Genomic DNA, 13,974 nt, shown 5'->3' with positions numbered 1-13,974 from the left:
GGTAATTATGCCACCGGGGATGGGGGGAGGCAACGGGGCAGCGGCGCCGGCAATGGGTGCCGCTGCCCCTTCTCTCCCCCTGGCTATCGGGGGGTTGAGAAGGGCCGACAGCAGCGCTCTAGACCCCAGGAAAGGCAGGGGGAGAGAAGCGGGCAGCGACGGCCTCTCTCCCCCTGCCTTTCCTGGGGGTGTATCGGCGTATAACACGCACACAGACTTTAGGCTAAAAATTTTAGCCTAAAAAGTGCGTGTTATACGCCGATAAATACGGTATATATCAACGCAAACAGCAAATGGGTCATTGTATTCATATGGTAAATACCTTTAAAAAAACTGTATCCTCTGCATTACAGCTAAGGGTGCATGCATGCCACGATTATGCCGTACTGTTGCCCGACCGGTGCCGCATCCCATTTATTTGAACGAGCCTACTGGCAGACCACGGTTTTCAGTATGGCGACAAAACCATATACGGTCCAAAAATGAGCCGACTGGCTGACCGCAGTCTGCTCATTCAAATGAATGGGATGCGTGGTCATCGCATCCGGCAAGGGAAATTCAAAAACCGCCCGCTGTGGTATCCCTGTCTGACCCGTGCCGGGTCAGACAGGGATACCACAGCAGGCGGTTTTTAAATTTCCCTTGCCGGATACAGCGACCACGCACCCCACCCCCTTTTCTTTTTGTTTGTTTGTACCCTCTTTAGCTGTGCACCCCTCCTCCTTTTTCACAGGTGGTGTTTTAAATTGTTAAGGTATCCAACATATCATCCAGTCAGAGGCTATATGCCCAGCAGAGGTGAGTGGATAGGAGCGTTGGGCTCAGAATTTGTGTTAGAGTCCCATCCTAAATGATGCCACCTCCCCGTGGTGGATGGGGGACACGTTTTGATCAAAAAGTGCGCTAAGAGCCTCAATTTTTTGACCAATGTGTGCTGCTGCAATCTTCTTTTTTTTTGTATACTGTGAATTTGCCACAGCAGCGTGCACCTGTGTATTAGGTTGTTGTGCTGGCTAATTTTCTTTTTGTATATATATATATATATATATATATATATTTTTTTTTTTTAATAATATTATTAATTATTATTATTATTATTATTAATAAATAATAATAAATGCATTATGGTCCACAAGTATTTTTGCAGGGTGCTAGGTCAGTGTCTACTAAAGAAAGATCTGGGAAAAGTCATCGAAGAATATCAGCAATTTCACTATACAACACCCCGAGCTTAGTCAGGTGCAGCCTCTATATATTCCAGAAGCCAAATGACTCCCAAACTATAAAAAAGGTTCTTGATAACTTTCCATAGGATCTGCAGTAGTTCGGCCTTTCCTTCTACTTCATTCATTGAAGAGAAGAGGAGTCTCTTGTTGGTCAGAAATCTGGCTTAAAGGGGTACTCCGCCCCTAGACATCTTTTCCCCTATCCAAAGAATAGGGGATAAGATGTCTGATCACGGGGGTCCCGCTGCTGAGGACCCCCCGCAATCTCAGCTGCGCCATCCCAGACATCCGATGCACAGAGCGAACTTCACTCTATGCCAGATGACTGCCCATGCGGAGGCTCGTGCCTTCATGGCCCCGCCCCTCCCATAGACTTGCATTGAGGGGGCAAGGCCTTGACGTCATGAGCGGGGCGTGGCCATGATGTCAAGAGCCTCTGGCGCTGCACCCGATGCTCTAAACGAAAGCCGGGTGCAGCACTGAGACCCCCAATGGCGGGACCCCCGTGATCAGACATCTTATCCCCTATCCTTTGGATAGGGGATAATATGTCTAGGGGCGGAGTGCCTCTTTAAGCTAGGAACCGCTTGATGTCTGCTTCAGTGGAAATGTCTTCAGTGGAAATTATTATAATAAATACAATAAGCAATATGTAGTATAAAGCAGGCTGCACCGACCATCTAATGTGTATAGCGGTCAGGTACACACGTGTATATTGGGGGGAGATAGATGGCAGCTGATTTTACGTGTATGAGAATCTCTTGGACTCTATTGCACGTGTCAGTTTATATAATATTTCACACCTTATCGGTGTAATCCTTCAGTAAACAGAGCTCAATATAAAGTATAGTTCTGTTCCAAGGTAAACATGCAGCACTGGTGAAGACTACGCTTATAAGGCTGGGTTAACACCACGTTTTTGCAATACAGTTCCCATATAAGTTTTCTTTTTTATTATTTTTTTTAAAATTTTTATTAAACAATTTTTTCATACAAGAAAAATAAAACCATATACGTTTTCAATTTGAAAACCGTATAGAAAGTATTGAAAACCGTATGCATTGACTCTCCATTGAAAACCATATGCCAAAAGATGCATCCGGTTGTGTCCGTTTTGCATCTTGTACGGTTTTGTCAGTTTTTTTTTTCCGTACCCAAAACCACAGCCTACTACGGTTTTTGGTCCAGGAGAAAAACCGTATTGAAACGTATCTTTTTTTTTTTTTAAATTAAAAATTTTTTTTTTTTAACATGGGAGTCAATGGGAACCCGTACAGAACCGTATGTGTGTACGGTTCCATCCGGTTTTTAACTTTGCAGTTTTTTTCTTGAAATTTCAAGAAATCAAACAAGTGAAACTTTATTCACAATGGAGTGAAAAGTTAAAAACGTATACATTTTTTTTCTTAAAAAACGGATGCAACCGGATATTTTTCAAACAGTATACACACGTTTTGATACAGTTTAATCCGGTTTTGAGGAATCAGTTTTTTTTTTTTTTTTTTATCAAAAACCTGATACGGGAACTGTATTGCAAAAATGTGGTGTGAACCCAGCCTAAGAGACAGTGCGTGTTAGTGACAACACCCTGTGACACAGAGACAGAACACCACGGTGCTGTTAGTTAGACGCACTAGAAAATTTACACACACAGCCGGAATACCTGGGGTACAGCTTGCCTCGCTCTGTTCTGCTTGTTTCCCTGTTAAAAACCCAGATATATGGTATATTCAGTAGCCTTAAAAACGAAGAAAAAGTACAAAACGCTGACATGGACGGAGAAAAAAAAAAAAGTCTGTACTTCCTGAAAAACAGTCACTTGCACATACTCCCAGTCAGTCCTAAAGGGGTTATTAAAAACGTATCCCCAATTCACAGAATAGAAGATCAGTGTTTGATCGCAGGGGTCGACCACTGGTACCCCAGTAACCTCCAGAACAGGGCCCTGCTCTCAGGGGTTCTCCGGAGAAAGAAACAATGTGTATGGCGTCAAAAAGTAATAATTATAATAAAGAAACGTACTAATATAATGTTATTAGCCATAGTGCAGTGACGTCCCATCACACTCTCTGAATGCAGTCTGCTCCACCCCGTCTCCCCCCTCCCCTTCTGAGGACCAGACCATTGATGCAAAGGGGGAGGTCATATTACCACTGCACAGTGGTCTCCAAACTGTGGCCCTCCAGATGTTGCAAAACTACAACACCCAGCATGCTCAGACAGCCAAAGGAAGCCCCTGATCCCAGCCACGCCGGTAAGCTGCCCAGCAGCCCCACCACCCCCAGACTCTCAACTTTATCCCTCCCTGCCCCGTCATTGGGCGGTCACTCCTGACTGACCAATTGCAGGGGATAGGAGGAGGCGGCACCCCTGCCACCTCACTCCTATCCTTCATGGTGATCAGGGCTGTCTCTGACAGCCATGATCACCTTTATTTTCTGGGAGATCAGGTCAACAGAAACCCGATCAGCCCGGAAAAGCAGTGATTTGCCGGTCAGAATCGACCGGCGAATCACGGTGATCGCCAACAAGGGGGTGGGGGGTAGCCCCCCACCCCCTTGTTGGCGATCACCGTGATTCGCCGTTCTCAGGACCCCCCTAGGTGATGTGCCGGGATGGCTGCTGATAGATTTCAGCAGTCATCCCATTCCCATCACTGCCCCGTGTGTGGTGGTGACTGGAAACGTCAAGGGCGTATACAGGAGGGAAGGGAGCATACAGGAGGGAAGGGGAAGCGGGGACGGTGCTGACTGCTTTCAGAGAGTGTGATGGAATTTCACAGCTATGAGCCAGAAATCTCAGCTCCTATGGAGAGATCTGTGCAGTATGGATAATAACATATCAGTAAGTTGCTTTATTATACTATTTTACACCATACAAGGGTTGTTTCTTTTGCCGAACAACCCCTTTACATTGCCCTCTTCTGCCCGAATTTTTTCAAACTATTTACCAAAAATGTGTTTCAGGGAAACTTAGATAAAAAAATGATTGTAGACACGATTACAGATCCCCCAGACTTCTGAATGTTACATCTGCCTACTTTATTTTCCCCTTTCTTAGAACCATAAACTAAAAAACGGATTAGAGGATCCTGCAACACACAGGGAAGAGGTCAGTGAATGAGATTTCTTTCAAGACCAAAAAGGAAAATTTTTTTTGCATGAAAAGGAGGTTAGTGAATTTGGAGTCTCTTGTTAATAACCAAGGAAGTGACCGAGTAAAGAAGAAGACGGCCGCAAGCCATTAGTTATTCCCGGAGAAGGTAAACTGGGCCACACACAAACATCATGATCACTGACCCTGTATAGCAGTGGTCTACAAACTGTGGACCTTCAGATGTTGCAAAACTTTGACTCCCAGCATGCTGGGAGATGTAGTTTTGCAACATCAGGAGGTCCACAGTTTGGAGACCGTTACAGTATATGATCTGCAGCGGGGAGCTTGTTTCCACCCCCCCTCCCAGCTCTATACACCTCCCATCCCAGCTCTATCTGTATACTGCTGCTATCTCTATGAAATGAGGATATATAGAAGTTATACACCTCCCCTCCAGCTATATCTGTATACTGCTGCTGCTATCTCTATGGGATCAGTAAACATCATAGTTACACGCTCCCCCCACGCCTATCTGTATACTGCTGCTATCTCTATGGGATCAGGATATATAGTAGTTATACACCTCCCCTCCAGCTCTATCTGTATACTGCTGCTGCTATCTCTATGGGATCAGGATATATAGTAGTTATACACCTCCCCGCCAGCTATATCTGTATACTGCTGCTGCTGCTATCTCTATGGGATCAGTAAACATCATAGTTATATGCTCCCCCCACGCCTATCTGTATACTGCTGCTATCTCTATGGGATCAGGATATATAGTAGTTATACACCTCCCCTCCAGCTGTATCTCTATGAAATGAGGATATATAGATGTTATACACCTCCCCTCCAGCTCTCTATGTGATCAGGATATATAATAGTTATACACCTCCCCTCCAGCTATATCTGTATACTGCTGCTGCTATATCTATAGGATCAGTAAACATCATAGTTATACGCTCCCCCTGCGCCTATCTATATACTGCTGCTATCTTTATGAAGTCTGGATATATAGTAGTTCTACACCTCCCCTTATGCCAGAGGACTTAAAGGACATGTAGGCAGCATCAGGAAATCATTTCAATAATGGAAGTGCATCCAGTATGGCTGAAAACCCATGTCTGCCATATTAGCTAAAACAGTTAAGCACAAGACATAAATCCACATGTAGTACCACATGCTGTCCATTCCAATGTGTTGCCTCTATTTAGTACATTTTATTTCTTTGTAGGACTGTCTATAGCCCGTCGCATGTTGCAGCTATTCAATGTGGATAGAACCGCACCAGCATGCAATGGCTGCAAGTAAAACTGCCTTATTACAGGAAACCATGCGGCCATAGGCCACCACATGTGGGCAGTTTCATCCAAATGCCGTAGCTGCAACGTGGGACTTTACCCTAAGACTCCGCTCCAGAATTGGCTCATCCAGGTCACAACAGCAAGTCCGGCACCTTGAGAGGCCCTCACCGGGCACATGCTTCCCACTGACATGCATGCTGGGATATGGATATGTCTTTCTGGATTTACCTGTACATTCTGGCAAAGTCTCTTGCACGGAGGTGAGGTTTTGCTGGATCCATCACAGATCGCATCATCTCTCGCCAAGTGTTTCAACACGATGCACTTCTTCAGGGAATAGTTCCTGGAAAGAAGCATCCAACAGGTTATGTATCTCTTAGGAGATGTCACTCGTGTCAAATATTTCACCTAAAACTGAAGACATTTTCAAATACACATGAAATGCACAGTAGGGGTTGTCATTATGCAATGACTCCATGATGATAAAGAAAAAAAAAAAAAAAAGGGTCAATTGGATTATTTCACCTCAATGGAAGACTGGCATAACCACACATTACTTTATTTTTTATTTATATATATTTTTTTTTTTATTTGTTAATGGTGACCAGGCTTGACTTAAAATTTAAAATGCAGCAGTACTCACTAGCCACAAATCTCTACAGCAGGCGCTCCAATGGACCCTGGTCCCCACTGCTCACCACTTCCTGGTGATGTTTTGACGCAAGGAAATGCCCACTCAGCCAATCACTGACCACAGAGACGACCCACCTAATTTAGTAATTGGTTGGGCAGGATTTACTTGTGTCAAGAGGAGACCAGGAAGTAGTAAGCAGTGGGGACCGGTAATGGTTGGCTGGAACAGCGGTGACAGGAAGTTACAGAGAGTACAGACTTATTTATGTTTTCTTTATTTTTAATTACTGTATATACTCGAGTATAAGCCGACACGAATAAGCCGAGGCCCCTAATTTCACCCCATAAGCCCAGAGGGGGGAAGAAGAAGAAGAAAAAAAAAAAAAAAAAAAAAAAAAAAAAAGTTATTGACTCGACTATAAGCCTAGGGTGGGACATACATCATCCCCCCGTCATCATCCAGACCCCCGTCATCATCATCATCCTCCCCCTGTCGTCGTCATCCCCCTGTCGTCGTCGTCATCCCCCCTGTCGTCGCCGTCGTCATCCCCCTGTCGTCGCCGTCGTCATCCCCCTGTCGCCGCCGTCATCCCCGTCGCCGCCGTCATCGTCATCCCCGTCGTCGTCATCGTCATCATCATCATCCCCCTGTCGTCGTCATCATCATTATCCCCCTGTCGTTGTCGTCATCATCCCCCTGTCTTCGTCGTCATCATCATCATCATCCTCCTGTCTTCGTCATCACCGCCTGTCATCATCTCCCCCCCCCTTCATCATCACCGTCTGTCAGTGGTCTTCAACCTACGGACCTCCAGATGTTGCAAAACTACAACTCCCAGCTTGCCCGGACAGCCATCGGCTGTCCGGGCATGCTGGGAGTTGTAGTTTTTAAACATCTGGAGGTCCGCAGGTTGAAGACCACTCTGCTTTTACTCGAGTATATACGGTATGCTCTGGATTAAATAAAATGTTATATATATATATATATATATATATAGATAGATAGATAGATAGATAGATAGATTTTTTTTTTTATATAAATGATTTGTAAATTACTTCTATATAAAAAATCTTAACCCTTCCAGAAATTATCAGCTGCTGTATGCTCCACAGGAAGATGTGTAGTTCTTTCCAGTCCGACCAACTCTGCCACCTCAGAGTAGAAGCCGATCCTGAAGAGATCCTCACTCGAACAGAGGTGGCAGCAGAGAGCACTGTGGTCAGACTGGAAAGAACTACACAACTTCATGTGGAGCATACAGCAGCTGATAACTACTGGAAGGGTTAATATGTTTAAACAGAAGTCATTTATAAAATTTGTACACCAATTTAATTAAAAAAAAAAAAATTCCCCTCCAGAGTTCCCCTTGAGTTTGGCTCCACTTACTTCTCTGTACACTTCTTTAATGCCTCATCTGCAATCAGCTTCAGGTTAATTAACTTATCCCCACGAAAAAAGCCATCTGGAAAGAAATCCGGAACCAATGTGTCAAGAATATGCGCTACATTTCACTCCTCTTAATTTCCTACTGTATGCGATCGCATTGATCGGGATCCTGACACCAATTCTGTGACACATAAAAACAGTGGCTGGATGCTGCAGAACGTGTAAAGAGCACCGCACCGTTCATCAATATGCCCTTATGTCATTCCGGCCAAAAAATGTACAGTGATCCCTCAACTTACAATGGCCTCAACATACAATGGTCTTTTCTGGACCATAGTAACTTGAAACCAGACTCAACATACAATGCTACAGACAGCTCAGATCTGTGAAACGTGTCAATGGCCGGAAGAACCGACCAATCAGAATGGGCAATTTACTGGTAAAACCCCTGTATTACTGAAGTGTATGCACTGACTGGTGTCTGGTAGCGCCCCCTACAGTACAGGGAGGTATTACATGTTCTGTACATTTTACCTGTACCAGGGTTACCTGTTCCTTTGGACACCAGGTGAGGGCGACTCCATGTTACTTTTTAGGACATTGTGTGTTCTGTACAGGAACCTGAAGAAGCTCCTGTCCTCTACATAGACCAGTGTTTCCCAAGCAGGGTGCCCCCAACTGTTGCAAAACTACAACTCCCAGCATGCCCGGACAGCCTTTGGCTGTCCGGGCATGCTGGGAGTTGTAGTTTTGCAACAGCTGGAGGCTCCCTGCTTGGGAAACACTGACACAGACAGTGATTTACACCTCCCAGCAGATCTTTATTACTTTTATATGTAAGGATTTGCTTTATCTATATTAGTTATCTACTTATTTTTCTTTAATCCTCACTATTTCCTATTTTTGGATGACATTTTGGTGCCTTTAGAGCCGATTACCAGGTTTCCATAGAGTTCTGGTCTCAACATACAATGGTTTCAACATACAATGGTCCGTCCTGGTACCAATTAATATTGTAACTTGAGGGACCACTGTATTTTAATGCATCATGTGCTCTCTCTAAACCAGGAATCACTGGGGTGGGACTGACTCCTTCCTGACTCCTTTTTGTCACACCCGTTTTTTCTTGACTGACACCCCCCTGTATGCCTGCAGTAAGCGCTAGCTGCACAGACATCCCGAGCATGCCCTGTGTGTGGACATGGGATGGCGCTAGCAAAGTCCTGCAGGATTGGCACATGTGAAGCCAGAGTGGTTACACTGCACATGTCCAGATGGCTAAGGCTCCATTCCCACTACCGTAGCGCCCCGTCAAGAACAGCCGTCAAACTCTCTTTTTTCTGGCGTTTTTGACGGCCATCATTTTGACGGGGCGCAATGAGCAACGACGGGTCCCGATGGACCCTATTATAGTCAATGGGGTCCGTCAGGCGCTGCTTTTTTTCAGTGAGAATAGCTATTCTCCCCGGCGGTCCAAATGGCCGTCACTAGAGATGAGCGAATTTACAGTAAATTCGATTCGTCACGAACTTCTTCGCTCGGCAGTTGATGACTTCTCCTGCATAAATTAGTTCAGCTTTCAGGTGCTCTGGTGGGCTGGAAAAGGTGGATACAGTCCTAGGAAAGAGTCTCCTAGGACCGTATCCACCTTTTCCAGCCCACGGGAGCACCTGAAAGCTGAACTAATTTATGCAGGATAAGTCATCAACTGCCGAGCCGAGAAGTTTGTGACGAATCGAATTTACTGTAAATTCGCTCATCTCTGGCCGTCACACTACCGTGTCATGATGGTAGTGTGAAAGGGGCCGTATAGGAAAAGGAACATGAGCTGGATTATGGCGCTGTTAGCATTGATGTCAGACCCCAAGGGGAATATCCCGCCGCAGTGATTCTAAGATCCACATAGATTGTGCACTACAACTGAAGTAAAAAAAAAAGTAAAAAAATAAAAAATAAAAATAAGGGAAACATGCACGGAGTATGTGGAATTATCTTTAGGTGTTCTGCAGCATTCTGCCAATGGTTTAATAGCAATAAAAAAATGTAATAAAATAAACAAACAAACTGGTGACAGGGTCCCTAAGAACCAGACCTACCTGCTGTAATAAGGAGGGTGCAGTGAGAGTCCAAGATCCGCTCGCACAGAGACTCCGCAGAAAACCCTGCAAACTAGACACGAAAATGTCAGAGAAAACTCCTTACAGATTACACAGCATTGACTTGTGTCCAACTACAGACGGCAGAGCAAGGAGGCTCCCGCACCAGCCAGGAGGAGGAGGACGTGATTAATCTCTTGGAATACAGATTTTTTTTATTTTTATTAAAGGGGTACACCACCCTAGACATCTTTTCCCCTATGCAAAGGATAGGGGATAAGATGTCTGATCGCAGGGGACCTGCTGCTGGGACCACCACAATCTCTGTGCAGCACCTGGCATTAGTGTAGGATGATCGGTACAAGAGGCGGGGGGTCGTGACATGACGGCCACGCCCCTCGTGACGATATGCACCCTCAACGCAAGTCTATGAGAGCGGGCGTGGTGTCCACATGACCCCTCTCATAGACTTGTATTGAGGGCGCGTGGAGTAGCATCACGAGGGGCGTGGCCATCACGACCCCCGCTCCAAATGCTGCGGCAGTCGAGTACTCCTTTAAGCAACCCCTTTTCCAGTGGAAAACTATTTTTTTTTAAAAATCACATGGTGCCAGAAAGTTAAATACATTTGTAAATTAAACAGCAAGGAAGTTCACGGTCCAACTCTCGTCAAGCAGACACTTAAAACTCCAAGTTTATTGCACGGTTAACGCGTTTCGAGTCAACGACTCTTTAATGAAACCTATGTGATAATTTACAAATCAATTTAACTTTCTGGCACCAGTTAATTAAAAAAAATACATATGGTTTTTCACTGGAGTACCCCTTTAACCAGGCCAATTTTCATTTTTGTTTCTTCCTCCTTGACCCTTTTAATAGCCATAACTCTTATTAGTCCAGCTAAGGTGTCATATAAAGCAGTGCTTCCCAACCAGTGTGCCTCCAGCTGTTGCAAACCTACAACTTCCATAATGCACCGACATGCTGGGAGTTGTAGTTCTGCAAAAGTTGGAGGCACACTGGTTGGGAAACAATATAAAGGCTTTATTTTTTTGTACTTGCAGATCCAATTATATTTTGAAGTAATATTTTTCATTTTACCATAAAATATACTGTAAAACTTGAAGGACATCTGTAGTGCATGAATTTTACATATTCCTGTGCCTGGGCTGCAAAAACAAACAAACTAAACTCACCTTCCTACTTCCCCCCGATATCTGTCTCATGGTCCTCCACTGCGATCCTCTTGCTGCTTCCTGGGGACTGGAACGTCACAGAGCCGTCAGCGTATCATCGGCCTCAGCGGTAGAGAGCTCCTTACATGACAGTGGGCTCAGCCTATCACCGGCCGAGGCGGGACATCGCTGCGGCCGGCGATACGCTGACTGCTCTGGGACATTCCTGCTTTGACCGCTGCTTCTAAAGTGAAAGTGACCCGGCTGCTCAGTCGGGCTGTTTGGGACCGCCGCGGTGAAATCGCGGCGTCCTGAACAGCTTGCAGGACACCGGGAGGGCCCTTACCTGCCTCCTCGGTGTCCGATCGACGAATGACTGCTCCGTGCCTGAGATCCAGGCAGGAGCAGTCAAGCGCCGATAACACTGATCACAGGCGTGTTAATACACGCCAGTGATCAGCATGCGAGATCAGTGTGTGCAGTGTTATAGGTCCCTATGGGATAATAATGATCAGTATAAGCGATCAGTGTGTGCAGTGTTATAGGTCCCTATGGGATAACAATGATCAGTATAAGAGATCAGTGTGTGCAGTGTTATAGGTCCCTATGGGATAATAATGATCAGTATAAGCGATCAGTGTGTGCAGTGTTATAGGTGCCTATGGGACCTATAACACTGCAAAAAAAAGTTTAAAAAAAAAAGTGTTAATAAAGTTAATTTAACCCCTTCCCTAATAAAAGTTTGAATCACCCCCCTTTTCCCATAAAAAAAATAAAACAGTGTAAAAAAATAAATAAATAAACAAACATATGTGGTATCGTCGCGTGCGTAAATGTCCGAACTATAAAAATATATCATTTATTAAACCGCAAGGTCAATGGTGTACACGCAAAAAAATTCCAAAGTAAAAAAAATGCACATTTTTGGTCACTTTTTATACCATTAAAAAATTAATTAAAAGTGATCAAAAAGTCAGACCAAAACAAAAATCATAGCGATAAAAACCTCAGATCACGGCGCAAAAAATGAGTCCTCATACCGCCCTGTACGTGGAAAAATAAATAAGTTATAGGGGTCAGAAGATGACATTTTTAAACGTATACATTTTCCTGCATGTAGTTATGATTTTTTCCAGAAGTACAACAAAATCAAACCTATATAAGTAGGGTATCATTTTAACCGTTTGGACCTACAGAATAATGATAAGGTGTAATTTTTACCGAAATATTCACTGTGTAGAAACGGAAGCCCCCAAAAGATACAAAATGGCGTTTTTTCTTCGATTTTGTTGCACAAAATTTTTTTTTTCCGTTTCGCCGTGCATTTTTGGGTAAAATGACTAATGTCACTGCAAAGTAGAATTGGCGATGCAAAAAATAAGCCATAATATGGATTTTTAGGTGGAAAATTGAAAGGGTTATGATTTTTGAAAGGTAAGGAGGAAAAAACGAAAGTGCAAAAACTGAAAAACCCTGAGTCCTTAAGGGGTTAATAGATCGGACATTTCTGCACACTGCGTTAATAAATATGTTTATTTGTACATTTATTTATTTTATTTATTTACAAAATGCAAGAGGGTGATTTGATTTTTTAAGTACCTGTAGGGGCTTTTTTAAAAGGGGTATGCCGGCCCTAATACATCTTATCCCCTATCCAAAGGATAGTGGATAAGATGTCTGATCGCAGGGGTCTTGCTGCTGGGGACCCCGCAATCTGTAATTCAGCACCCACCTTTGCAAGCTCTCCGCAGCGCTGGAGGCTACGAGTGTGCAGCATGACGACCACTGGGCCGGAGTATTGTGAAGTCACGACTCCGCCCCCATTTTATGTCATGCCCCGCCCCCTCAATGCAAGTCTATGGGAGGTCTCACAGACCTGCATTGAGGGAGATAGGGGATAAGATGTATTAGGGCCAGAGTACCCCTTTAAGCAATCATTAGATTGCTTATACTGATCAAAGCTATGCTATTGATGACAACAGCTGGCATTCAGTCTATGAAGTGACTTCCTGAGCTCACTTTATAGAGTTAGAACGCACGCAAAGTGAAGCTCAGATTTTTTTGTGTGCTTAGTGTTCTAGGATATGCTAGTATTGTCTGACGAAATTGCACCATGCCCCCCACTTTAAAAAAAAAAAATAAATAAATAAATAAATCATGCCTGCCGTATGTATATTTAACATCCTTTGAGCTTATATCAGATTACACTGTGAATATTACAAAACGCGCCAAACATTACTCACCACAATGGAGTGAATGGCTCCGATTCGAGCACATGCCAGCATAGCTACAACAAGCTCAATCACCATGGGCATGTATATGGACACGCGGTCTCCTTTTTTAACACCTACAACGATAGTTTGTTTCATTGGTAGATGCAAGAAGAAAAAAAAAAAAAAAAAACACACACACACCAAAACATTACTGAATAACAAAAACGACAGTGATAGCAGAATACCTTGGTCACGTAGAACATTGGCAAACTGGCACACTTTTTTCAGGAGCTCTGCGTAAGTGATGGAGGTCGAGTCTCCGGGTTCATTCCCTTCCCTTGAAGAAAATCAAAGACCGTAGTGACAAATTTGTTTTGTATGATCAAACAGACACAGATACAAAAAAAAATATATAGATTTAAAAAGGGGTACTCTGCCCTTAGACATCTTATCCCCGGCCGCCACCATCTCTGTGCAGGCCCCCCAGAGTTCTGAACAATATGTTCAGAACACTGGGTTCGGGTGGCCATGGTCGTGACGTCACGCAACACCCCCTTGTGACGTCATGCCACGCCCCCTCCATTTGTGTCTATGGAAGGCCCACCTTGTCAGTGCAGCCAGGGTGTTCTGGCTTGGCTAACGAGAGGCCTAATGACTGGGTCAAAGGGATAAGTATTCATCAGGTCTCTCGCTAGCCAAGCCAGAACACCCTACTCTGCACTGACAAAGAGCAAAATACTCCGAAACAGCGCTGTCTGCAGATGGGTCCTCTTCCCTTCTGGGGAGACTTCTGGCTTGGCATTAAATCCCAATCAGCTTCATAGATTCCGTAACTGGAGCTAAA

General features: G+C 44.3%; 1 protein-coding gene across 5 annotated transcripts in view; it reads right to left on the bottom strand.

Moving 5' to 3' along the window:
- Positions 1-13,974, bottom strand: part of ACSS2 (acyl-CoA synthetase short chain family member 2) — a 77,253-nt gene that overhangs the window by 21,306 nt on the left and 41,973 nt on the right. For 4 of the 5 annotated variants that reach the window (XR_008849254.1, XM_056548457.1, XM_056548455.1 and 1 more), the window contains exons 3-8: positions 13,376-13,467; positions 13,161-13,264; positions 9,743-9,815; positions 7,647-7,722; positions 5,855-5,969; positions 2,890-2,928 (exon numbers count right to left, since the gene is read on the bottom strand). Coding sequence is in view for 4 of the 5 variants with exons in the window: in XM_056548457.1 (XP_056404432.1) it covers positions 2,890-2,928; positions 5,855-5,969; positions 7,647-7,722; positions 9,743-9,815; positions 13,161-13,264; positions 13,376-13,467 (499 nt within the window). In the remaining variant the exon portion in view is untranslated. The remainder of the gene's footprint in view (positions 1-2,889; positions 2,929-5,854; positions 5,970-7,646; positions 7,723-9,742; positions 9,816-13,160; positions 13,265-13,375; positions 13,468-13,974) is intronic. The other variant, XM_056548456.1, reaches the window with a different exon arrangement.

Source organism: Hyla sarda, chromosome 12, assembly GCF_029499605.1.
Source record: "Hyla sarda isolate aHylSar1 chromosome 12, aHylSar1.hap1, whole genome shotgun sequence".
Classification (NCBI taxonomy): domain Eukaryota; kingdom Metazoa; phylum Chordata; class Amphibia; order Anura; family Hylidae; genus Hyla; species Hyla sarda.
The sequence above is the reverse complement of the archived record's forward strand: the minus strand, read 5'-3'. Positions and strand labels throughout refer to the sequence as shown.